Raw genomic sequence first — 25,512 nt, 5'->3', positions numbered from 1 at the left:
GACAAGGATGTATATGAAGATTATAACAATACTAAAATGAACTAGGAGATCGATGGGACACAAATAAGGACCTATGTGAAGATTATGACGACGCATATGGGAACTCTATAAGAATGATAATGAGGACATAAATAGAGATTATGCAAGGACTTAGGATGATAGTAAGGACGTAAATGAGGACTATGCAAAGACTAAGGACAATAGTAAGGATGTAAATGAGGACTATGCAAGAACTTATGATGATAGTAAGGACGTAAGTGAGGACTATGCAAAGACTTATGATGATAGTAAGGACGCAAATGAGGACTATGCAAAGACTTATGACGATAGTAAGGATGTAAATGAGGACTATGCAAGGACTTCCTAGGGTCACAAGTGTATAAACCTTTGAGTTTTTGACATTTCAAAAATGGACTTTATTTTCAGTAATTTTGTGTATAGGACAAGTTTCGTGGTTTCTTCAAGTTTGAAAATAATTGTTTGGAGGTAAATATACCTGACTGAACTAGTTTTTCAAATAATCTCAGAAAATTCAGAGATATGTAGGATAGAGCCTGAAATAGCCCAAAGGACTGACTCAATACTGGTCTAACACAATGATACATAAAAAAGCACATAATACAATCTTAGGCTGGAAAGTGGACACCATTCAATGAGGCCCTTACGAAATACCGAGACAAAATGAACAGATAGAGAGTCTGGCAACACTGGATCCACTCCACGACATACACTTCTCGGGCATGCTAGTCTCTCCTACCCTGAAGATCCGAAGATCTTATAGCTAAGGGATTCCTGTATCATAGTGTAAGGTACATGAAGGGTATCTATGGGGTATGATCTGCACTCCTGGAATCACTGAATGTAGGGTTTTGAGCTACTAAGTTGGTTCTTATTGTAGGGTTTCAAGGGGTCCCGATCCAATGACGGATTTTCAGAGGAAGCCACTTAAGACTTTAGTTGAGCTTATTGGTGTAGGGAAGGCCCCCAGATATGTTGAATTCACTCAACACTCTAGCCTCCTGACTAGTATATTTATATAGCGGCTCAAAAAACCTGCTTGAGAGTACGCTGGGAGAGATGATATCCCTAATGCATCCCAATTCAAGTACCTTTGTGGGGTGATGAAATCCCCAGTCAAAGATACCCCTCACTACGTGGAATAAAATAAAATTGGATGTCGTTGTCACCTCCTTCCTTTCTCCCAAGATCCCGAAGGTGGGTGGAAACTTAATTAATGCAACACTAGGTCCACCCCAAACATGATAAAAATTCTTTACCTTAAGAAAACCAAATGTGATTTAATCTAATGCAGCCTGATTCACGTTCATTTTATAGCCCAAATTGAGGTGTTGAATATGCATGTGCATGTCCATTTTAAACACCAAATTAAAATATGAAGGCATGCATGTCAATTTTAACAGTTGTTAATTTTAAGCCCAAATCGAAGTGTTATACATGCATGTCAATTTTAACCAATGTTAATTTTAAGCACCAACAAATGAAGTGTGAGATTCTGCATGCATGTCCATTTTAACCAATGTTAATTTTAAGCAACAAAAGATGAAGTGTGAGATTATGAGTGCAATTGATCTAATACTAATCCGATCCTTTTTGTATATTCACCATAGGCTGCAAACAGATGATTAGCAGTAAAATCAAATCAACAGAAAACAAAGAGTCAAAGATTGACATAAACAAATGCGTGACAATACCTGCGCGATTGCGTGACTCTGATAGAGCCAATACGTGAACATAACAGAGCGAATGTGTGATACTGACAAATCGAATGTGTGACACCAACAGATCGATTGCATAATCTAAACAGAACGATTGCATGACAGGCAGGCAAATAACACAAAAAATAAATAAAAATAAACTAAACCCGATCAGAAACCTGCAAAACCAATTGTGAGGGCCTAACTAAATCTCTCATCATCCATTAAATATTAATTAGATCATATTTAACTTGATATGAGAGAACTAAGCTGTTATATCTATCAAAGGCTGGTTGATCTTCCCAATCTTGTATCTACTTTTCTGCTTGGAGAACCCTTTGATACCGTTTGGCCTGTCTTCTTTGTTCCTTTGTCCTTCTAGCACCTGAAATCCTGAATTGTACCTTTCATGCCATAAACTATTATAATAAAATCATGCAATATAAATAATCCGTTTCCAGATTTACTCAATTTTAGATAGAATTAAACAGATCAGAGAACGTAAAGGATATGAGAATAAAAACAATGAAACAACAATTTTCCCTGCGAATACGTGATAATTATAGAGTGATTGTGTAACAAAGAAATGTCGATTGCATGACGATGTAAGGGCGATTACATGATGGGTTTCGCACAAATGCGTAACCCTATCTGGTTGATTGCGTGGCCCTATCTATGTGATTGCGTGATGATGTAAGGTCGATTGAGTGACGAAGGGGCCTGTCTTGAAATCTATGCAAAACTTGCAAAAAAGGAAAAAAATCCGTACGATTTGCAAAAACAACATAAAAAATAGAGAAGGTTCATTAGCTGTTATTTCACGTCGTATTCACCAAAATGTAGCATGCTCAAATACACCATTGCTAAATAGGAAATAAGGACGATCACGAATCCTTAACTATCTAAGCAATTCAAACATAAAACCAATGAAATAGATGCAAAATGGAATTAAATTAAGCAATATGAAACTCCCTATTATGCATCATAGCCTCCATTGTTCTTCTTCTCTCTGTGGTATGCTGACTCTCAGATATTGCACTGGCAATGTGCAATTAACACAAAGATTCGAAGTTCGTGATCTAGAGGAATTGTGAGGATTGAATGCTCAATTTATAGATTTTTGGATGAGATTGATTGAAAGATGGAACATATTGATCAAGAGGTGGAACTTAGGTGAGCTCACATGTTGATTGATAGTTAAACTGCCGACTTGGAGGTGAAATAGAATAGATTGAATAGATTAATTGAGTCAACTGATTGAGAAAAAGCTAACTAAAAGAAGAAAAAGAATGATTGGAGGAAATAAAGAAGATGACAAAGAAAGATTAATTTAGACAAAGCTAACTAAAAGATGGAAATAGAGATTAGAGAGATAATGATTTAATTAATTAATTGATTGAATTAATTAATTTAGCATGTGCTTGCACTTTAACTTAGATTTTCAATTTAATCTTTGCATGAAATTTATTCAAATAATTGAATTCATTTAATTCAATTTAGTATTTGAATATATTTAGAACTTGACTTTGATTTTCAAGTTAATTTTTGAAATCATGCACATGTGACTAGAAGAATTAATTAGCTAATTAAATAATTTAAAGAAACTATTTAATTATGCTAGAAATGGACTTTAATTAAATAATAAAGATTATTTAATTTAAAAGATTAAATTACAATTAATTAAATAATAAATATTTAATTAATATTTAGAAAAGGGTTAAATAATTAGTTGATTAGAGAGATAGAAATTGAATAATTAGTAATTTATTTAAATAATAAAGATTATTTAAATTGGGGAATTAATCAGAATTAATTAAATAATAAATATTTAACTAATATTTAGAAAATGGTTAAAATGATTAAATGATGAAAGAATAAGAAATAGAATAATTAGTTAGATGACGAAGAAATATGAAATTAGAAGAATAAGATTAATTAGCTTAATTAAATAATTAAAAAATTATATAATCAATTAGAGGAATAATTAGTACATGATCAATGAGACATTTTCAGGATGGAAAACCTCTTTAGTTTATGGAAAGATAGAAATGATGTTCTATTTTCTCACAACACTCTTGATATTAATGTTACTCTATACGTTAAAGCTTGTATATGCAATAATGTGATGTTACAGATCCAAGTGCAGGCCAATAAAGTGGTGCTAGAAGTGGCCCACTTGTAGACTTTGATTGATCACTAGGGCAATGCCCCATGTATGGTTGTTAGAATTATACAGAATTCGACTGCCTTCGGTTAATGTTCTCCAGCCCGTGGCCGTCAGTGCGGCTGCAACTCTTCGGCCGACAGTTCCCGCACTCCTCGTCGCCACCTTGGCGGGTGGAGGGATTCCTTGCGTCGCCACTCAACTTCTTTGTCTCGTAGTGGCTCTCTCTCTGGGTGGGCTACAGGTAGTGGTACCTCTTCGACTCTTGGCGGTTCCAGTTGGCCTGTGGGTGGTGGTACCTCTTCAACTCTTGGTGGTTCTAAATGACCTAGCTCTTCCAAGGTGGTTCCTCAGATGGCTTTGGCAATCTCTCCTTCTCGGAAGGATAATGAGGATATTGTCAAGGTTGATGAGGAGGGGTGGGACCTCTCTGACCCTGCTGAAGTATGGGGTAAAAAAGATGATTTAGGTCCCCTACCTCCTTCCTCTGCTACTGCTCTAGCCGCTTGGGCTTTTTTTTTTATGTTTATGACATTTTAGTTGACTTGCTATTTCCGGGCTGAGCCCGTGTGACTCTTGGGGAGTGATCTCTTCCTCCCACTTTTTTTTTGTGAATAGTACATGCTTTATACTTATTTTAATGGAAGACCTATTTATCAAAAAAAGAAGTAATGTCATTAGTGAATATATTAAAGACATGGACATTCAAAAGGACATCTAGAGTAATTACCTTTTCTGCTGAAGATAAGAGCTTGAAAAATTGTCAAGTTATTAATGAATATATTAAAGGCACCAACATTCAAAAGAGCTATGTATAAAAATTGCCTTATTTTACTTAGAAAAAAAAGATTGGAAAGAAATATAGTTCTAGTAAATATATTAAAGACATCGACATTAAAAAAAAACATGTAGAAGAATTACCTTATTTTACTCGAAAGACAAGAGTGAAAAGAAACAATGTTAGTAGTGAATATATTAAAGACACCCGCATTTAAAAAAATGACCTCTAGAGTTTCATGTGGTCTGCTATTCTGAATGGATGCGGGATAGTTATGTCGACACATGGTCCGTGCTCAATATCTTATATAGAAACTCCAATCTCTTGAATTCTATTTGTTAAGATAGATAGATATTACACTTGTGGCAAAACCCAATATTTATCCATGGAAGCCTACGCATTTGAATCAAGGGGAACTGAAACAATCACCCCAATGAATATGACACAATAGTGAGCAGAATTATTCCTCAATATAGATTATTGTTCAATTATTTAGAGTGTGTAATTCTAGAATTCAGGGTGATGGAAAGTTCAGGAATTTGAAAATTAAGCTTGCGGCTACAATTTATTAATGATTATTGATAGTTTTGATTATTATATATGATCATTTCAATTAAATATCATTTTATATATGTATTTTTATTATTCTTCAATAAATATTAAGTATATTTATCTCATTTATACGAGTTCAAAAAGATCCCATTAACCTATTTAATCAAGAATTGATTTTAGAACAAACTTGTAATGTGTTGTTCTTTTATGCTAAAAAATGTTATATATGCATATATACTATTTATAAATATAAAAGGGATGTTCACATTAACTTTTATTAGCTAGTTAATATATAAGACATAGACCTAACTATTCGAAAAAACAAAACAAAAAAATTCAAATAAATAAATAAGCAGAGAAAATGTTGGAAAATAATTTCTCAACGTAACTGATTAATGACTATAACTTTTAGTATTTATTTAAATAAATATTAAAATAAAAATATTTTATTACGATATATGAAATATAATATATATGTAATTTAATATTAAATTTTATATTATTTATATTTAGATTATTAACATTTTATATCATCTCTATGTACATAGGATAAATTGAGTGATATGTAACTCTTATATAATTAAGGTTGAAGTCAAATGTTTTCTTTTCAATTTTAGTTGGATTTTATAGAGTACACAAGAAAACATGTTACAATATATATACTAGTATAGGATTAGGTTATGGTTCACTATTTGATCCTAAGTGATAGGATTAAACTAACTCTATTACATCTACTTAATCTTTGTTGTATGCATAAATATTATACTTGAATCTTCTCTCATAGATTTTTTTAATTCTAATTATTAGTTCTTGAAATTTTTGAATACTTTATATTATTGAATACTTTGAATACATTGTGTATAGTTACATCACATAATCATCTATGCAAAATATTAAAAATATATCTATTCAAAAATCTTTTTCATAATTTGGTCGTTGATTCCAAATATTTGGAGCCACCCTTGTCTATTCTAGAAGCTCATCTCCTTGGACTTGGTGTGTCCCCTCCTATTTAGTTGACTAATCATATTGATGCTCAAAGTTCTATTTCACCTTCAAATGTTTAAGTTCTTGTTAAGATTGTTTCATTTTCTCCTCTTAGTTTTTCTCCCCTCTTGTCCTAAATATTTAAATTTGAATGATAACTCTTTTTGAATAGTTGTACAACGGAAGAGGAGAGGTCCTCCAAAGTGAGATTCTCTCTTACATGTCGAGCCTTTGGATGTGAAATTATATACGTCTAGATGAAGCACTAGTTTGGCTTGACATTATTTATCTTTCTTAAGTGGAGTGTTTGATTTATTTTGTATCTATGTTGCTCTAATACTATAACAAGGTCAAGGCCTTGTCTTATCCCCACTTATCTTAATAATTTTTTTTTAATCATGATTGTGTAGGTTAAAGTGCTTCTAGAGATTATTCAATTTCAAGGCATGAATAGTTAGAATAGAAAGAATGGTGTGTACTTATTTTCAATGTAAAATTTATGCATTTGTAAAATGGTTGTAATGTATTTACATTTTATTCTATAAAATGATAAACTTTTAAATATTCATGAATCGTCTATAATTTGAACCTTTTATTCATTGAGTGTGATTCCTAAAATGTTCACCTTCATTGCATTAAATATTGTGAATTAGAAAAAAACTATTACAAATTTATAATTCACATTGATTTCCTTTCTTTCTATGGAAACATCTCTAACCATGAGAATTCCACTATTTCAAAAAATATGTAATGCATTTTCTGCATTATTTCATCATTTAAATATTTTTATTTAGTCATATAAAAATGACTTAGATGTCTCCTTTTGCTACAATTGATATCTTGGAGAAACATGTATGATGAAATTTTATATTGTGAATAATTTCATTAGTTGATAGTTAGCTGTGACTCTATCTAACTATTAGAATTTTCAATTTATATTTAATTTTTTTTGTTGAATTTTAAAGTAGAAATATTATATGTATTCTAATGGTTAAACCATCTAATTTTTAATTGTTAATTTATTATTTTAAAAAAAATAAAAAAATATTTATCATTATGATTATTCAAGGAGCACAATAAAAATATATGAATGCAAGTTAATGAAAATCTAAAAAGTAACTATAAATATATAGAGATTAACTTTGGTTTTTTATATTAGAAATAATCTATGGAAGACCTAGAGTTACAACTTAGAAATTCATTTATTTAGAAACCATCTCCATATTAGAAACCAACCATGAAAGACCAAGAGTTATAACTTATAATTTCATATTAAATGTCTTTTTATGATTTGAATTTGGTATCCACAACAATAATCCAATATTTTAACCAATTAAGCTCAGTCCCTTTCAAACCTATATTTGATTTTATTTAATATAATTAATATCTTATTTAAAAAATTAATATAACTATATTATGTAATATTCCTAAAAATTATATATTTGTAATGATGAATGTTTTATATTTAGTCTATTTTTATTTAGTTTTATATGCCTCGGTTTCACAAAACTGTTTGGCTACTGCAATTGACCTGGATACTTTTAGAAGCCTTTCTACAAAGACAATATTTTCACCAAAGAGTGACTCACATTTTCCCAAGTCACCCAGAGTATTAATGTGTGTTATGCATTACTTGTCATTATACTTGACTATGTACCAGACATGGTGACTTGGCTAACCTCATTCTAGATGAATAGCTATTTACTCTAAAAAAATTTGACCTGAATGGACTGTTGTTTTCTTTCTATAGTATTGGCTCAACATAATGATTTCTATGGTGAACAGTCAAGTCAAATTGAAGAATTTAGAAGAAATAACTAAGCATCAAGAATAAAATCATTCAGATTGCCCTTGGTGGTACATCATCAAGCACCATAACTATTAGTGGTACGCAGTGAAGATAATATCATTTCAATTGATACAAGTTAATTTAACATGTTATGAATCAAAATATAAAACTTATATTTGTAGAAATTCTAAGCTATACCTATCAGAGATTACTTTAGTGGTGAATATTCACCAATGGCAAATTTTTCACGTTGGCGACTTGGGAAATGACGAATATTTTGTACCGACTGGGGGTGGCCATGTCACCAGAACATTATCAATTTATGTCAAAGTCACGGCCTGATCGCCATATGTTTTATGCAATTAAATGTTTCTATGTGATGAATTCGCCAATACAATATATGGTGGACACACGAGAAATTTAATTTTTTTGCCTACACTCTCCAAGGTTGCCTTAATAGAGGACCTTAATTCTCCTATAGGCATGTGAAGATTTGTTAGCCAGGAGGACCCAATTTGCTCGACATCTTGCTGAAGCATGTCTCCATTCACCCTAACTTTCACCAACCATATTGTATTTGCCAATTATTTGGATGACCTATAATCGCCTCGAAAATTACATAAGTCGTATTTGGATGACCTATAATCACCTCAAAAATTACATAAGTTGTGTTATAGTTATGTGAGATTCGCCAAATATTTGTATACCATATAAAATTCTTGTGGAATTCGCCATATAAGGATTAGTATAAATACATGCAAAGATCAGATCTATCTCAACACAATCTGGTGGGTTCTAGGCTCTGAATTCTGATCAATAGCGAAGTTTCAGACCAAGGAAAATCATTGTTGTTGACTGCATTGGCGACTGCTAGTGACCTAAAGGTGAGCGATCATATTTTTGAAGTATTATAATATTATTCTAAGTTTATCTATATTTGTTTGCATTGTTGAGTTCATTTTTATTCAGTGGCGACCCGTCAGTGCCAAGTAGTCATGACTCAGGGGGGACATTCAAGCCTTAGACATCTAGATTGTAGGTCATAGGGCCAATGAAACATATATTATACATTATAGTCTATTATTGCTTCTTCAACAAATTGATATTTTTTTGGCAGCCTTTATTTCGTTGGAGATGTCGAACAAGAAGATGGGTAGGAAACTTGAATATGGGGAAGGCCATGAGAGGCCAACAAAAAGAAGAACGTTGTCTTTGTACTTTGGCATTGGAAAATATTATGGTGAAAATAAGGAAGGTACATCATCACAAGTACAAGTACAAAATTCGCCACCTACACCGCATGTTGAAGACGACAGCGAACCTGATATCTTAGATTAGGATGATCTTGAAGAAGATTATCTGGTAGATGCTCGAGTTAGCCAGAATGATATAATCGACTTGGGTGATAATGCCATTGATGATAATGCATGGAAGGGGAAAAGAAAAGCCATATCAAAAAAGGGTGAACCACAATCAAAAAAGGATTGAGAGTGGGATATGTTAGTGAGGAATTTTCAAATTAATTGGGCATCAAAGTATCCATTCATTAAACCAGTGGATAATCCAATTGAAGGCGAGCCTCCAATAGAATACAGGTGTAAGATTTGCACTTGGAAACATAAAAAGGAAATTAGGTTGCAGCTAAAATTTGACACCATAGAAAAACATATGGGTAAAGTTTATGAAAAACAAATGATAGACGGGGTTGAAAAATCAATGATAAGATAGAAAACAAAGGAGGAATGTAAGCATGTGAGGAATGCCAAAGAGTATTATTTTCATAAGAAAATATAGATGAAGCCTGCTACAGTTAAAGGTTCTATTGAAGCTAGTTTTGGAAAAGTAATGCAAATAGAACAACTAGGAAAAGCTGTTCAGTTAAGCATTGTTTTTTATATTTTGAGCAGAGGGTGTGCTATGATAGATTTCCCATCAATTAGTGGTTTATTACACTTTTTGAAAGTTCCTAACTATCCTAATAGACATTGGTTAGTAAACAGTGGATGAGAATGGGCAAGTTGTCTTGCTGAGGTTGAAAAAGATGTAAAGGAAAAAATAAGAGAGTCAAACTTTATTGCATTTTCTTTAGACGAAGTTATGGTAGTAGACAATACTTCATGGTTATGCATGCATGTTTATACTATAGATAATCATACCCGCCAACCTCATCTACTATCTGTTGCTAAAATGAAGGAGAGTGAAACAACGGAAAATTTATTTCAACTAGTAAAGAGAAGTTTAATTGAATATGGAGGTATGGATGACATGACGGTAGCCAAAAAATTGGTTTGTGTTGGAGAAGGTGGAGCTTCAGTAATGAAAGGTCACAGAAACGGTCTTTGTACAAAGATTGAAACTTCATTTGTACCGTACATTACTGCAATTCACTGCATGGATCACAGAATGAATCTAGCTTTTGGAATTGTAAGCAAGTTTGCTTTGGTTAAAAAAACTGAAATTTTAATCAGAGAGCTCTACTCACACTTCTATTGAATTCCCAAGCGGTTTATGGAATTTCAATACTTTGCTGATAGAATAACTAATGAGAACAAGCTTCTCAAGGATAATGATACTAGATGGATCTCTTTGGATGGTCCAGTGCATCGAGTGTTTTTATAATGTCCATCCTTGATTGGACTATTTCACACAACTCGCGACGAATCAGATCAACCAAAATTTCCTGACCTTCTTTGGAGGTTAAGTAATTTAGAGACACTCTTAACTTTAGCAACAAATGAGGAATATTATGAATGCTGCCCAAAAAAGAGCTCTATATATTGCAGAATATGCTACGCTGCATAAGATGACATGCATGACCCTCGACAATCTCTATCAAAATCAACCAACACTATCTGATGAAAAATTTGTTAAGTGGTAGACACTCATAGATTTGAACAATCCTGATAACTTTTTACAAATCGGTGCAACCGGGGAGCTATGTGCCAATGTATGGGGAGTTGAGATACCAATGCACTTCTATGCCATGGTCGACCCCAAGGAACCAGGAAAGCACCCCAGGAAGCAACTAGCAAGAGTTACAATGGAATATTTTGACAAGATTGTTGAACCTGTAACTACTTCTGTGAAGAAAATTGCGTATGATCTTTCCTCACAAATTAAAAGTAGATTCCCTCCTGACAACCTTCTCAAAGACATGTCTATTGTGTTTCCTCATTATTGGAACCTCAACATTGCATTTGATTTTTGAAGTAAGCTATTGATTTTGATAAAACAATTTTGCATATCCAGAGAATTGAATGGAGTAACTATAAATGGAATATTAGATGAAACTCATCTTCGAGAGCAATCATCTCATTTTGCATACACTATGAGAGAACAATATGGAAAAATGGAGAACCCCCACAAAGAGGGATCAGTAACAAGGCTTTGGAAAACTATAGCTGAGAACTCAACATTGCGTGATTCAATGCCAGAATATTTGAAGCTTTCTGATTTATGTCTTACCATGATATTGGGTTCGGTGAAAGATGAGAGAGTTTTCAGTGCTTTGGGGTTCCTAAAATCAAAGCTAAGAAACAAACTAGACAAAAATTTGGAAAATTGCTTGAGGCTCTATACATCTAGGTATGATTTCCACACTTTTCCTTATGATAGGGAACTGCAAATTTGGAGGTCCAAATGTGAAAGAAGAGGTTTGGGAAACACTTCAAACCAAAGTGCCAGTGGGACTATTGACTCATGTACTGGACCTACTGGTAGCATTGAGATGCAATTCAGTGAAGGTATGCAGACTCAGAGGGAAGAAACCACAGACAAGATTCAAGAAAGCTCTGAATTTGATGAGGATGAATGGCAACTGTAAGAGATTGGTATTTATTAATCTTATTACTGTATCTCATCATTCATATTACAAAAGCATATTAATTTTTGCAATTAGAATTTAATATTGATTTGTAATTGTATTTTTCAACTTTCTATTTCCAGATTTAAAATAGCATAATAAAAAAAAGACCATAATGTGTTTATTGATACAAAGATGTTTATTATTTATTTAGACATGTTTGAGTCTCAAATCTGTGTGATACATTTTAGAACCATATGATACAATTCATTCAATAATAATACACATGTTGAGAACTTAGATTTTCATTAATTCTTTCAAAATATAACCATATGATACAATTCATTCAATAGTAATACACCAATCTGTGTGATTCTCCATGCAAATTGCAAAAGTGAATACAACATTTTAGAACCCTTTGCAAATGACCCTAAATTCCCTTTTATAGAAACAAGAGAGCAACAACAACTCCTGTGTGATTCTCCAATGTCCATGCAAAAGTGAATACAAAGTTTCAGAACCCTTTGCAAATGACCCTGAATTCCCTTTTATAGAAAGAAGGGAGAAACAACAGTTTCAGGTCGAATTGCAAGTTTGCAACATGTGAAGACTCAATATCAAAATCACAAACTCAACACAGATTTATATGGCCATCACAGGCCGTATTAGCAATTTAACATTTGCTACATGTCTGATGTCTCCTGTTCAAAAAATAGAGTTCAAAATTAAATATTAATTCACGCCATGACAAATTAAATATAGATAATAGCAGTGCCTAAAACCTAGTAATCAGAAATAGAGAAATGCATAAATGTTAAAGCAAGGGAGAATTTGAGAATACAAATTTACTGGCTGAAGTTTTGCACTTTGCATCATAGATTCATAGGTTGGATTAGCAAAATAGCAATAGCGAGTGCTGGTTTTTTCCTATTCACAAAACATAGTTATTTCAAGCGATGCCAAATTCCAAATAGAAAAAACATTAAACCTTGAAATTAAGAGTAAAAGAAGAAAATTGTGCAATACATACTATGATTCTTAAGATTTTTGTGCCAGTTTTTGTAGGATGCTCCACTCTTCGTCTGATGGAAGGTCAATATTCTGTAAACTATGGAAAGTCAACAAGATTGATTTGACATCACTGTTTCATCCAATACCAAATTTAGAGTTGTAAATGGTTGGATGAAATCTAGAAAGCTTTGGGGAGTTGTGTCCTTAGGAAGCAAGTCTAAATTAGACTTCATTTTTATCTCCATGCTTTTTTTGTAAGCTTCTTTTCCAATGAATTTATTTGATGGGTCAATGATCTTAGGAAAACCAAGTTTAATCAAATTATTTTTCTTTTCTTCCAGCTTCAATATCTTTTTTTCCACAATTTTCCATAACTTCTGATGTTTCCCTTAGTTTATGGAATTTTTGAATGATAGATGATGTCTTAACTATGGCATCAATGCGACTCTTAATTCCCTTGGATGCCAAGTAGCTGTCACTGGAACTGTAGACTACTTGCAAAATCTTTTTTGCCATATCGTCTTTTGAATAAACATGTATTCTCTTCTCAAAGTGCCCTTTGATTTTCATATAAATTACTCTTAGACTTTCATTCAATTCAAACCATTCACACAACTTGTCACTCCTCTACATTATTTGCCTCTAAATGTTTTCTTGTATATACTTTGTTGTATTTTTCATATTATCTTTCAATCTATCCTCCAAAGTTTTTATTTTATCATTTGCATTGTGCAAGTCTTCTTTCATTTGTGCACATTTTTTCTTTCTTCATCTACTTCCTCTTGCAAATGTTTTTCTTTTTGCTTCCCACGATCCAATAGGTCCTGTAATTTTCTCATTTCGGCAGCAGCAGACTCATAACTTTTGTATAATTTTTGAAAACTGGCTCTTTCCTCATCAAATTTTTTACTGCTTTTAGCCAGTTTTTCGGTCAGGTCCTTCAATTTTGCATCCATCTTCTCTTGCTTTGCAATTTCTACTACAAAGCCTGAATTTTTTGTCCTTTTCTATAAATCATTGCACTTGTTATCTTTTTCTTTCCTCCTTGATTTTTTCGTTTGCCAAGTCCGCCTGTAACTTTTCTATTTGTTTCTCCAGTTTATTTATTTTTCTCTCTCCACCTTTAGCAATGAAGTGTGGACCACTTCGTTAGTCCTTTTTGACACACTAATTTTGTCCACATTATGTACTTTGGAAAAATCCATTTGGAGGGTGCTAACTTGAAATTTAGAGGGATCTATTTGACTGTGTGGTGGATTTTTATCTTTAGTTGGGGCGGGGGGCATAACAACCATGAAATCCATCATATCTTTCTGTGGGTCATATTTTGGAAATACCCCGTTCCTTGCAAGCTCTTCATTTAAAAATTCAGTCAGGGAAACCCTATGAAATGCTTTCTTTTTTTCCTTATTTGCTTTTGTTGTGTGTTCATATTTTTCATAGTAATCACAAAATTGAAAATCTGGGCTTGCTGAAGCAATTGAATGTTTGAAAGGTGACATAGGAATACCAGAGGCTCTAGTTCCACTTATTCTTATGGTTTTAATTAATGCTTGAATAGGATTACCAACAACAATTCCTGATCCTATCCCACTCCCACTGACACTTTCATGTGTAGTTTTCATAATCTTTTTAGGTGTGTGATCTAAAGCCACATATGATTGTTTTCTAGTGTCAATGGCACTTGATATAGGATTTTGAATAGTATTAGTATCTACCACTACTGGCCTCTTGTGAGAGATGTTTTGTTGTAGCCCTTGTCAACAACAAGACAACTAGTATTAGTAGTACTAGTAGTACCCATGCCAACCCCAACAATCACAACGTCACTTGACTGAACAATAATGGGAATAATATCCCTAGATTCCCCACCTATGGCAGTGGCACTTGATTCACCACCGATGGGAATACCATGATGTGGTGGTGGTTGTAGATTTGAACCTGAAACAAATGTAGGTGGACCCTGAGGGTAATGAGTAGTACCTATCCATGATGAATCTGAAGAATCAAGTCCAATGACTAGTTTAACAAGAGCTTTTGATTTTGACTCTGATGGAAGCTGTACCTGAAGTGGATTCCAAATGCCCTCTCCTCTAGCACCTAGACCACCACCTTCAAAACCCATTTTTTCCACAATGCTTTCCCCTTTGCTATATTTTTCTTTCATGGACTCATTGACTGCACCTAATATTTTAGGGACTGTAGTAGTTGTTGGAGTGGGCTCAATCTCATACTCATCATCATCTATACTCTTGTCATATGCTATTATGGGATGTTCCATATTCCACAATTTGCTACTCTTCATCCTCGTCAATGGTCTCAAATTCTGCACTGGTCTTTGATTCACCGAGATTGTTCCTCATAGTCCAAAAATCATTTATTTTGGTTTAAGTCCAAAAACTCTCTTTACATTCTTGCAGAATTGATTTGGGAATAGATTTCTTAGATGGATTAGTAGATTTTAGGTAGAAATTGTAGGACCTGATATTTTGGATGTCCTGGCCCTCCTTTGTTGTCCTCTGTGTGTGCAATGCCATAATTTGTGATAAAATTTCTTCTGTTGAAATGTTATTGTCAGCTGCAATTTTCTCCATCTCTTTTTTAACGTCATCCCAGGAGTCCATGTTTCTAAGCTTTTCTAGCAATGGTTTACTTTCATGTTGACATAACGCAAGAGAAAGGCAAGGAAGGAAATATGCTCTTCTTTTGCTAACCATGAAAGTGCCTATCTGTGCTCTCCAATTGCTATACATACTCCAATGCAAATAACCTCTCTGTCACATGTATTGGAAGTCTGAATGGTTTTACTGTCGATCCGTAAAACCTTAACATAGTGAATTCTTCCATGAAGAACCAATCAGCCAATTCTATCCAACTTCCGAGTTGAATGCAATATCTACAAGACACAGGCAGCCTAGGCATTGGAGTGCTTGTAATTTCATTATACATTGGTGCCAAAAAGAAGTCTACAAAATGGTTGTAGTTCTTTCTGTTATCATGCATCCTTATCTTTGGTGTCCATTCATATATTGGACACTATGTTCTCTTCCCAGTCTTCTCATCAATCTTATAGTTCACAATTTGAAGCTTGTTGGTCTCAAATATTGCACGATACTTGGATAGAAGGAGATAGCACAAGTAGGATGAGAACCTAAATGTCTTACAGAACCTTTTTTGATCATTAGTATTTGTTTTTGCATGGATTGAACAATGTGCTCAATAAAATTATATCTTACAGGCTGACCTACACAATGGATATTATAAATCATTTCAAGAAGGCTTGCACCCACTTCCCTATCATTTTCCAATCCCAGGCAAAACAACAAGAAGGAAATAGTATCCCCAACCCATGGAACAAAAATGTTAGAATCATAAGGAGGTTTATGATTCCGATCCAACACAATACCAGTACCACAATTTAGTAGAGCTTTGATAAATGAATCTCTGCGACTTGGATCGAGTCTCTCATAATTCATGGTCAACTTTCCAAAGTCAATTTGGATGTTTGAGTTTTGGGCTTCAAATCCTAGGTTCAACAAATGAGCAAATTCTCCCTCGTTTATGGATAGAATTTCCTCTTTTGTATTTTTATTGACAATTGCTTTTTTATCTTCATCATAATTTTTGGCGCAGACCATGAAAAAATCAGGGCAAGGGAATACTTTAGGTAACACCATGCTTCCCAATCCAGCATCCCACGATGCGATTTTATATGTTCTTTGTTTTAACATTGGGTTGAAAATAGTAAAGTTTGCCTTGCATGCATCTGCCACCTTACTAGACAATGCATATCTAAAATCTATGTTACGCTTTTCACCATGGATAGAAGGGTCATAAATATCATGGTATTCATTAGTGAAACCTAGTGTTTTAACCAATTCGGTTACGTACATTTTTTTTTTCACTTGGCTTCTTGTTGAACTATTGCTTCTCATTTTCCCCATTGCTGTTATTGTTAATAATTAAAAATAATGCTAGATAAAAACCTGAAAATGCTAACCCTCAAATTGGACCATGAGATTAAAAAAATAAAAAAAGGCGAGATGTAGGAGTTCTAGATTTTACCCAGAATTTCTATTTCACTAGATTGGCACATACAGTCTCTGTTGCAACTTGCATTCCTCAATCTAGTAGAGAATCTCCCTTGATTTATAGGTTTGTCCATGAAATGAAATATGATTATGATTTACGAGTCTCTTATTTTGAAAACTTTGAAAAGTACAAAAGTAATACCTAAAGGGCAAAATATCTAGAATCATGTTGTAATTTTATTAATTACTATTAATAACTATTCGATGTCGAAGGAAAAAACATTCATTACTTCAATATAAATTCTGAGGACATTAAGAATCATGTTGTAATTTTATTAATTATTATTAATAACTATTCAATGCTGAAAGACAAAACATTCATTACTTCAGTATATATTCTGAGGACATTAAATGTAAAACGTTCAATTCCGGGTGAAGTTCTCACAAATGTGTTCACTTCCCACATTCGGACCGCAATCCACCCTAATCCATTGATCTTTGTTCATCCAACGGATGAGGGTACCTGTTGTCAGATGTCGTGGCTCCCATGAGTTCTGCCATTTTTCGGGCACGTCACCATACTCGTGTGACTTTACGGGTCTGTTTTTAAGTCCATTTAATAATTTTAAACTTCCGCCTGAAAAAGAGCTTTATAGAATTAATTATATTTAATTAAATTTAAAACGTTTCAATTCCGGGCGAAGTTCTCACAAATGTGTTCACTTCCCACATTCGAGCCGAAATCCACCTTAAGCCGTTGATCTTTGCTCATCCAACGGACGATGGTACCTATTGTCAGTTGTCATGGGTCCCATGACTTCTGCCAGTTATCAGGCACGTCACCATACTCATGTCACTTTTCAGGTCTATTTTTTAAGTTTGTTTAATCATTTTAAACTTTCACTCGAAAAAGAGCTTTATAGACTTAATTATATTTAATTAAATTTAAAATGTTCAATTCTGGGTGAAGTTCTCACAAATGTGTTCACTTCCCACATTCAGGCCAAAATCCACCCTAAGCCGTTGATCTTTGTTCATCCAACGAATGATGGTACCTTTTTTTTAGATGTCGTGGGTCCCATGACTTCTGCCATTTTTCTGGCATGTCACCATACTTGTGTCACTTTTCGGGTTTGTTTTTTAACTCTATTTAATCATTTTAAACTTCCGCCTGAAAAAAAGCTTTATAGACTTAATTATATTTAATTAAATTTAAAATGTTCAATTCCGGGTGAAGTTCTCACAAATGTGTTCACTTCCCACATTCAGGCCGAAATCCACCCTAAGCTGTTGATCTTTGTTCATCCAATGGACGATGGTACCTATTTTTCAGATGTCGTGGGTCCCATGACTTCTGCCATTTTTCTAGCACGTCACCATACTTGTGTCACTTTTTGGGTCTATTTTTTAAGTCTATTTAATCATCTAAAACTTTCGCTCGAAAAAGAGCTTTATAGATTTAATTATATTTAATTAAATTGAAAATGTTCAATTCCGGGCGAAGTTCTCACAAATGTGTTCACTTCCCACATTTGGGCCAAAATCCACCCTAAGCCGTTGAACTTTGCTCATCCAACGAACGATGATGCCTGTTGAGTGTTGTCAGATGTCGTTGGTCCCATAATAAGAGACATTTAAATTTTAAAGATGTGCAATAGTTTGAGATAACTATTAAATATAATGATCATATTATTTGTAAAAATTTGAAATTCAAAAATAGTGTAAAACATGAAACTTAGTTTCTAGAATAAAAAAAATAACTAAATAAAAATATAAATTTTGATATACAATTTGAAAGGTAAAAGTTTAATATAAAAAAGAAAACATTAAATATTAAATCTAAAATATTAATTTAAAGTTTAACAAAATTCTTTAAAAATATGTTTACGATATATAATTTTAAAAAATAGTTTAAAAATATATATAAAAGTTCAACATAAATTTAGTTTAATATAAATTTTAATTTAATATAAATAAAATAAGTAAGTTTAATATAATTAAAATAAGTAAATTTAATATAATTAAATTTAGTTTATTATAAGTAATTTGGAGTTTAGTTCAAATCATAACTATATATTTATAAAATTATAATCAACCATAATCAATGTACAAATAATTAATGGAACGAATTGAATTTTTTTTTAATATATTAAATATAGAGGAAGAAGCATTACATAAAAAAGATCACAGTATTAAATTTATTTCCATTGTTTAACAAATGATTGAAATAATGTAGCTCATATGCAAAAAGCATTTGAAAAAAATTAATTAATAAAAATGAAATAGAATTATAGAAAGCATTTTAATATCTATAAGACTCTAAGAGGCAAACTGAAACAAACTAGAATTTGAAAAATTATCAGTAATATTTATGCTTTGGAAATTTACAATTTTTATGTCTGAAGTTTGAGACTTGAGTCCCTCAAAAACTTAAAAGCCAAAATGAGTGAGCCACTGACCCAGTTAGGTTTCAAGGACATAGGAAAAAGAAACTACTAGGGGCCCAGGGGGGCAGGGCTAGGGCACAGGTAGTGGATGGTTTACAACTTTGCCCTGAGAATTTGGCCCTCCTTCCATGTAGAATTCTTCAGATAACATAAGCTGAGAGAATTCTTCAAGCCACGTGTATTTTGGAAGGTCGTCTAGGAGCAACCATTTCTAGAGGAAGTCCTTGCCAGTCTGTGCCCATTTCTTGTGATGCGTCAAGTGCTTCACATTCAGGTTCAGGAGAAATGGTTGCTTGGCCACTGTCACTGTTTGGTCAGGGAGGAGAAGCTTGGATAATTCACTCGCCCAAGGGATCCCCACCCCTACTTCTGCAAGGATGACAATAGTTTTGTCATCTCCAAGGAAGTCTTCCTTAAAAACCTTCCTCAACAACATTAGCATATCCACCTTGTCTCCTCCGAGGTCCAGAAGAGATGCTAAGAAACAAGATGTAATGTTCGTGTTAACATGGTATCTATTTTCGTTTCGTAGAAAATCTCTACCCAACACCATCTGCACAGCCTCATTGGTGAACTACCTGACCTCCTTGTAGATCGATTAGAGGGTTTGGTCCTTAATGGAGCCCAGAAAGGCCCTCTGGTCCTCTGCAGAAATGCTTCTCAAGCAGATGGGAATGTCCATCTTGAGAAAATAGATTAACAAATTAAACAACCTAAGCCTATAAACCTAAACCAGAGGAAGAATTTAAATACCGCGAGCTTTGATGATCTATCTACCAAATGGAAAAGGCTAATTGAAGATGAAAGAAGCAAAGATCGTATATAAATAAAGCTCTTGATTGTAATAATTACTTCTCTAACTATATTAATTGCTTTAAATTTTTTTAAATCTTTCGTATCTTTGCAAATCTTTCCCATAAATGCATGAGTGTGCGAAATTGGAAACAACTATAAACTAGTACCAAGTTGGCAAGTACCACATTAGAAGTCATGGGGAAAGAGTGGACTGCAGTAAGTGAATAGATATATATTAAATGACCAAAATTATCAATTGTGATTCGTGACATTTGATACGTGTCTATTGAATCCAATTCCATTCTGGGCACTTTCTGGTAGAGCTATGCTCTCTTCAGAAATTGGGCCAAAACAAAACTTCAGCCATTGATCTACGATCATTGAATGGATTAAAATCATTGATGGATTTTAGGTATGTGTCACCCTTCACGTGTCAAAGAGGCCATGCTTATTGATACATCGTGCAGAGTCCGGACTCAATGAGATGTATTGATGTGATGTGAAGTGCCTTGTCTATTAATGGCAATGAATTCATGAAATCACCAATAAATTATATATTTTTCCATAAATAACAAAATATTCGCCAAAACAAATTCAATAATTTTCAAGCGGTGGATAAAAATCGCCAATACATTTAAATAATTTTTCCTTCAGAGTAAAATTTTTCACCCATACAATTAAATATATTTGTTCCTTTTAACAAAAAATATTCGCCTCCCACAATATATATTTTCCCCATAGAACAAGGTATAATTTGCTAGAAATTTATGGAATTTTTGTACCCTAGAAAAAAATCGCCAATACAAAATAATTTTTTGCCCTATTTTGAAATTTTTTTTCACCATCCAAATGAAAATTTTCCTCCAAAAATAATGTTTGATTTGCTAAGATTTTACATAGTTGACCAGGGGTGGTTTCTTAAAGTTATCCCTGATACCTATTAGTGGTACACAATGAAGATAATATCATTCCAATTGATACAAGTTAATTGAACATGTTATGAATCAAAATATAAAACTTATATTTGTAACAGTTCTAAGATATACCTAAACATTGATCTTAGAATCAATTTCAAAGGTTAAATTGTATTAGTTATTGTGCACTATAAAAGCTAACCTAAATAAAAATTAGACGACTAATTTGAATAACCAAATATTGTATATTATTTCAAAGAATTTACTTAGACATGGCTAATTTGAATTATCAAATATTATATATTCTTTCAATAGAAATTAAGTTATGTTATATTATAATAATAATAATATGTTCATGGTTATTAGGTTTCTTTTTCATAATTATCTTTTTCTTTTACATAGTGTAATTGTCACTCTCTATTGATAAACTCTTATCTCATTTCTCTTAAATAATCTACTTTCATTTCTTTACATTAAGACAACTATGTGGAACTTAAAAATAATCTTAAACTCTAAAAAAAAAAATTGTAAATATGATAAAAATTAAATAAATAGATTAAATATTAAAAAGAAAGTTCAAATTTAATGTCAAAAGGTTTTTCAAAAATAAATAGATTAAAAAATAGTAGAAAAAAATATTACAGTGGTAAGAAATTGGAGCATTGATGAATTGGATGTAATAAATATAATGTTTAGGTGTTTTCTTGGAAGGGTATATGACTGAACATCCTTCATTTTGATCAAATTTAATGTTCCAAAACAAGTTAATGTTTTTCCTACCCATCAAAAATCATTTTGAAAAAGTTATATTGAGTGGACCTCAATCTTTAGTTTTTAATTATATTATATTATTTTTTTTTGTACTAAATAGATATTTCTTATATAAAATATTAACATATAATTGAGATATTAAGAGAAATAGTAAATTATGTCAATAATATTTTTGTAAATAATTTTGTACATTATTGGTTTTTAAATCAACTAGTTGCCTAAAATCTTCTAAATATTAGTCACTTCTTATGCTTAAAGACCTTAGGCCAGTTGCCAACTAATAATAAACAACAACAAAGTTGATGTCCTCCACAATTTTGGTTCTATAAAATTGAGGGAGTTAGCCCTTTGACAATACCAGCTTATTTACTCAATTTACAATGAAATTGTAAAACAAAGATGTTCTCAAACATTTTTTTTTTAAATTTAAATTAAAAAAACATAAAATATGCTTAGAATTTGGCTCAATTCTTTGATAGCATACTTTGCTATCCCTTAGAACATATAAACTTAATTTTAACTTAAGAAAACATGAAAGTAAACATAATATTTTTCATTTTGTGTGTGGTTCTTAATGACAGATGCAAAAATCTCTTGATATGTGCCTTCCTAGGGTTGCAAAGTTAGTTCATAAAATTCAAATGAAATGTATATAGAAAATTTAATTGTAACCAGTGGCTTCCAAGCATTTATTACTTATAATAACACCACATACTCATGGAATCTATCACAATTATTCTTCTATATCATAGATATACAACCCAAACCTTTATGTTTTACTTAAAGAAATTTAATTTCTTACTTGAAAAAGAAGCAAAGAATAGAACAAACACCATAAAAAGATTATAGGTTTGCAACAAATGATACTTGCTCATTATATTTTATAAGATGTTTGAATACAATATCTTGGAGACACTTGTAGCAAAAACATGTATAACTTTCTTTGTATTTTAACTAAAGATTCACTATTTAGACATTACATGAACATACTATCACTTTCTCCTAAAACCACCTACACTTTACACTTTTACAAAAATCCTAACCCAACAACTTTCAAAGTCATGTGCAATGGCTCAAAATTTTATTTTTTAGAAACAAGGGAGAAAAAAAGCTAAAAGCCAAAGTACACCTATCACATTTTCATTTGATAATCTCAATACAAAAGGAACATTCCAAAAGACGTGCCAACTTCACTTGAAGACAAAATAGTACTTTATGCATGTTGAAGAGGATGTTGAAAATATTTGGAGCTATTAGATACACATTCTTTTCTCAAGGAAAACACAACATCTTCAAAACTGATCATGCAATAACACCCAAAACTATTGAGGTTTCCCTTGCACACCTGTGACTTCAGAAGCTTATGATGTGGAAAAATGTCTATTACCTAAGACTGATTGAAATGAAAATCAAGTTGTAATAAAAAAATCACACCTTGTACAATGGTGCCTTCCTCCATGTCATTGAAGATCATGTACCACCATTTTTGTCTTTTTACCCACCTAGATTGCTTTGTCAACTCCAAACCGAAATCCTACCAACTCTGTCGACATTTCATCCTTGAGACATTAGCACGATGTGGAGACGTCCATGCGATGCACTAGTGTCCTGCAAATCTGTTAGTCTGTAGGTGGCCATTTGAGCATTATGCTTGTGCCTGGAAGGAATCGTAATGCCTCTCCATGTGTCCAACGATTTTAGTTTGCCTTCCAGGGCCTATATATCTCCTGTTTGAAGGCATTTTGAGGAATCTGGATTGTTTTCTTGTAGGTTGAAGCTTTTGGTGATCTTCTTGAGTGGTATTTGTAGGTTCTCACAACACCACCATTGTGACATTCTCTCAAACAACTCGTAGCATTATCTTCACAAGTCTTGAGAGGGGAGCTCACTTACTTTACTTAACTTGTTTTCGTAATCATAATCTTCTGCTCCAATCTATCTATTATTCCAATTGTGTTTCTTTTATCTTTATCATATTATTTCCCTGTTGCTACTATTTGGGTTGGCCATCTTCAGAACAGATCCAAATAAAAAACATCTTCTCTTATGCTCCCCTTCACACTAAATGAAGCATCTAAAAAAATCATTAACTGGTTCTAAAATGAACCCTTCATCCAGAAATGAATCCTTAAGATCATACATGATATGGTCACTGGTGCTCCCTTGTGATAGAACATTGAAAAACCTGTCATCTTCCTCGAACACTATGAGAGCTAACTCATATTGCAGAAGACTAGAAAGAACCTTATCCAAGCCATATTGATCTGCTGCAACAAGTAAGTGATAAGGCATTGATGTAGAAGTCATTGGGGAGTTTGAGCCAATCAGTTCATGCATGTCCGACAAAACATCTCGATATATGAAATGCAACATTGCCTTGAATATAGGTGAACAAGTAGAAAACACCAACTTATGAGCCCAAAAGATTTTCTCATCTACTTCAAAAGTTACATCAGCGCCCTTGCCACTATCTAGAAATTCACCGAAATCCTCACCAAGGTTTGACTCTATTACAGGGATTGTGTAAATATTTGGTCCCTCAGTGTGTGACCCAACAACCCCTATAGTACAATTTAAGGAAAGTCAGTCAGCAATTTTAATATAATCTGATGTTTCACGCACAACTCTTTTGAAAAAATGTTTGTATCCCCACATACTCCCGCGACGCTTCAACATATTAGGAATAATACTATGGCCAAAGACACGAATACCGTGATGTAATTTACAACCAACATGATCAGAATCTTCACAAAGCCTCCATGCGTCACTTAACCTTTCAACATTTTGTTCATTTTTCACAACAGTAATGCCTTCACTAGCATATAGTGTTGATAACTGATGTTGCTCTAGCATGCAGCTCTATGCAGCTCCATGCAACTCAAACTATTTTTTAGACTCCACCACCATACACCAGCATGCATCTAGATTAATTTAGTTAATAGTTTTGTTTTTTGCATGAGTTTGTTTTTAGTAAATAAAGCATGTTGTGCATGCACTTATTGTATTCTTAATGTAGGGAGTAGTTTGTTTTTAGTTTGAGAGACTCAGTAGCTTTCCATGCAATGCTGGGAATATATTTAGAACTGCAGTTATTATTAATTTTTCTATGCTGCAAATTCTTTATATATACAACATCTATGCAATTTTTTAATTAAGCTTCAATAAAAGAAATTGGTGTGTGCAATTCCAAAAAATAGGGCACTTTTTTTTTTAATTCTGAATTGTGATTTCCTTTTGCAATTTATTCTTTTTGTTGTTATTGTTTGCTAATTAGCTGGTTCAGAGAGGATAGGTCAGGTTCAAAATTCTACAAGTGGTATCAAAGCAGGTAAAATTGTTTTGGGTTAAAGTTTTATTCTTGGAATTTTGCCAAAGTTAATAATGTCGAATTCTAACAATATGCTTGTTCCAGAATTTGATGGGAATAATTATGATTATTGGTGCATTAAGATGTTGACCTTTTTGATTGGAAAAGATTTGTGGAAGATTACTGAATCAGGTTATGAAGAGCTAGCTGATTGGAATGCCATTACATCCAATGAAAGAACAACAAGAAAGGAAGCAAGGAAAAAGAATGCTCAAGCTTTGTTTCACATTCAGATAGCTCTTGATAAGAGTTTATTTCCAAGAATATCAGGAGCAACAATTGCCAAATATGCCTGGAAGACTCTACAAGAAGCTTACTAGGGTAGCGATCAAGTTAAAGTGGTCAAGCTTCGGACATTGAAGCAAGAGTTCGAGAATTTGAAGATGCAA

General features: G+C 32.9%; 1 protein-coding gene across 1 annotated transcript; it reads right to left on the bottom strand.

The window, feature by feature from the left end:
- Window positions 1–23,817: 23,817 nt before the first annotated feature.
- Window positions 23,818–24,609, bottom strand: LOC131858287 (uncharacterized). The gene is made up of 2 exons (XM_059211481.1): window positions 24,414–24,609; window positions 23,818–24,317 (listed from the first exon to the last, which is right to left on the bottom strand). Exons 1-2 carry the CDS (start codon window positions 24,607–24,609, stop codon window positions 23,818–23,820), a joined length of 696 nt encoding a protein of 231 aa, XP_059067464.1.
- Window positions 24,610–25,512: the final 903 nt, after the last annotated feature.

The sequence above is a fragment of the Cryptomeria japonica genome, chromosome 9, assembly GCF_030272615.1.
Source record: "Cryptomeria japonica chromosome 9, Sugi_1.0, whole genome shotgun sequence".
NCBI classification, from domain to species: domain Eukaryota; kingdom Viridiplantae; phylum Streptophyta; class Pinopsida; order Cupressales; family Cupressaceae; genus Cryptomeria; species Cryptomeria japonica.
The sequence above is the reverse complement of the archived record's forward strand: the minus strand, read 5'-3'. Positions and strand labels throughout refer to the sequence as shown.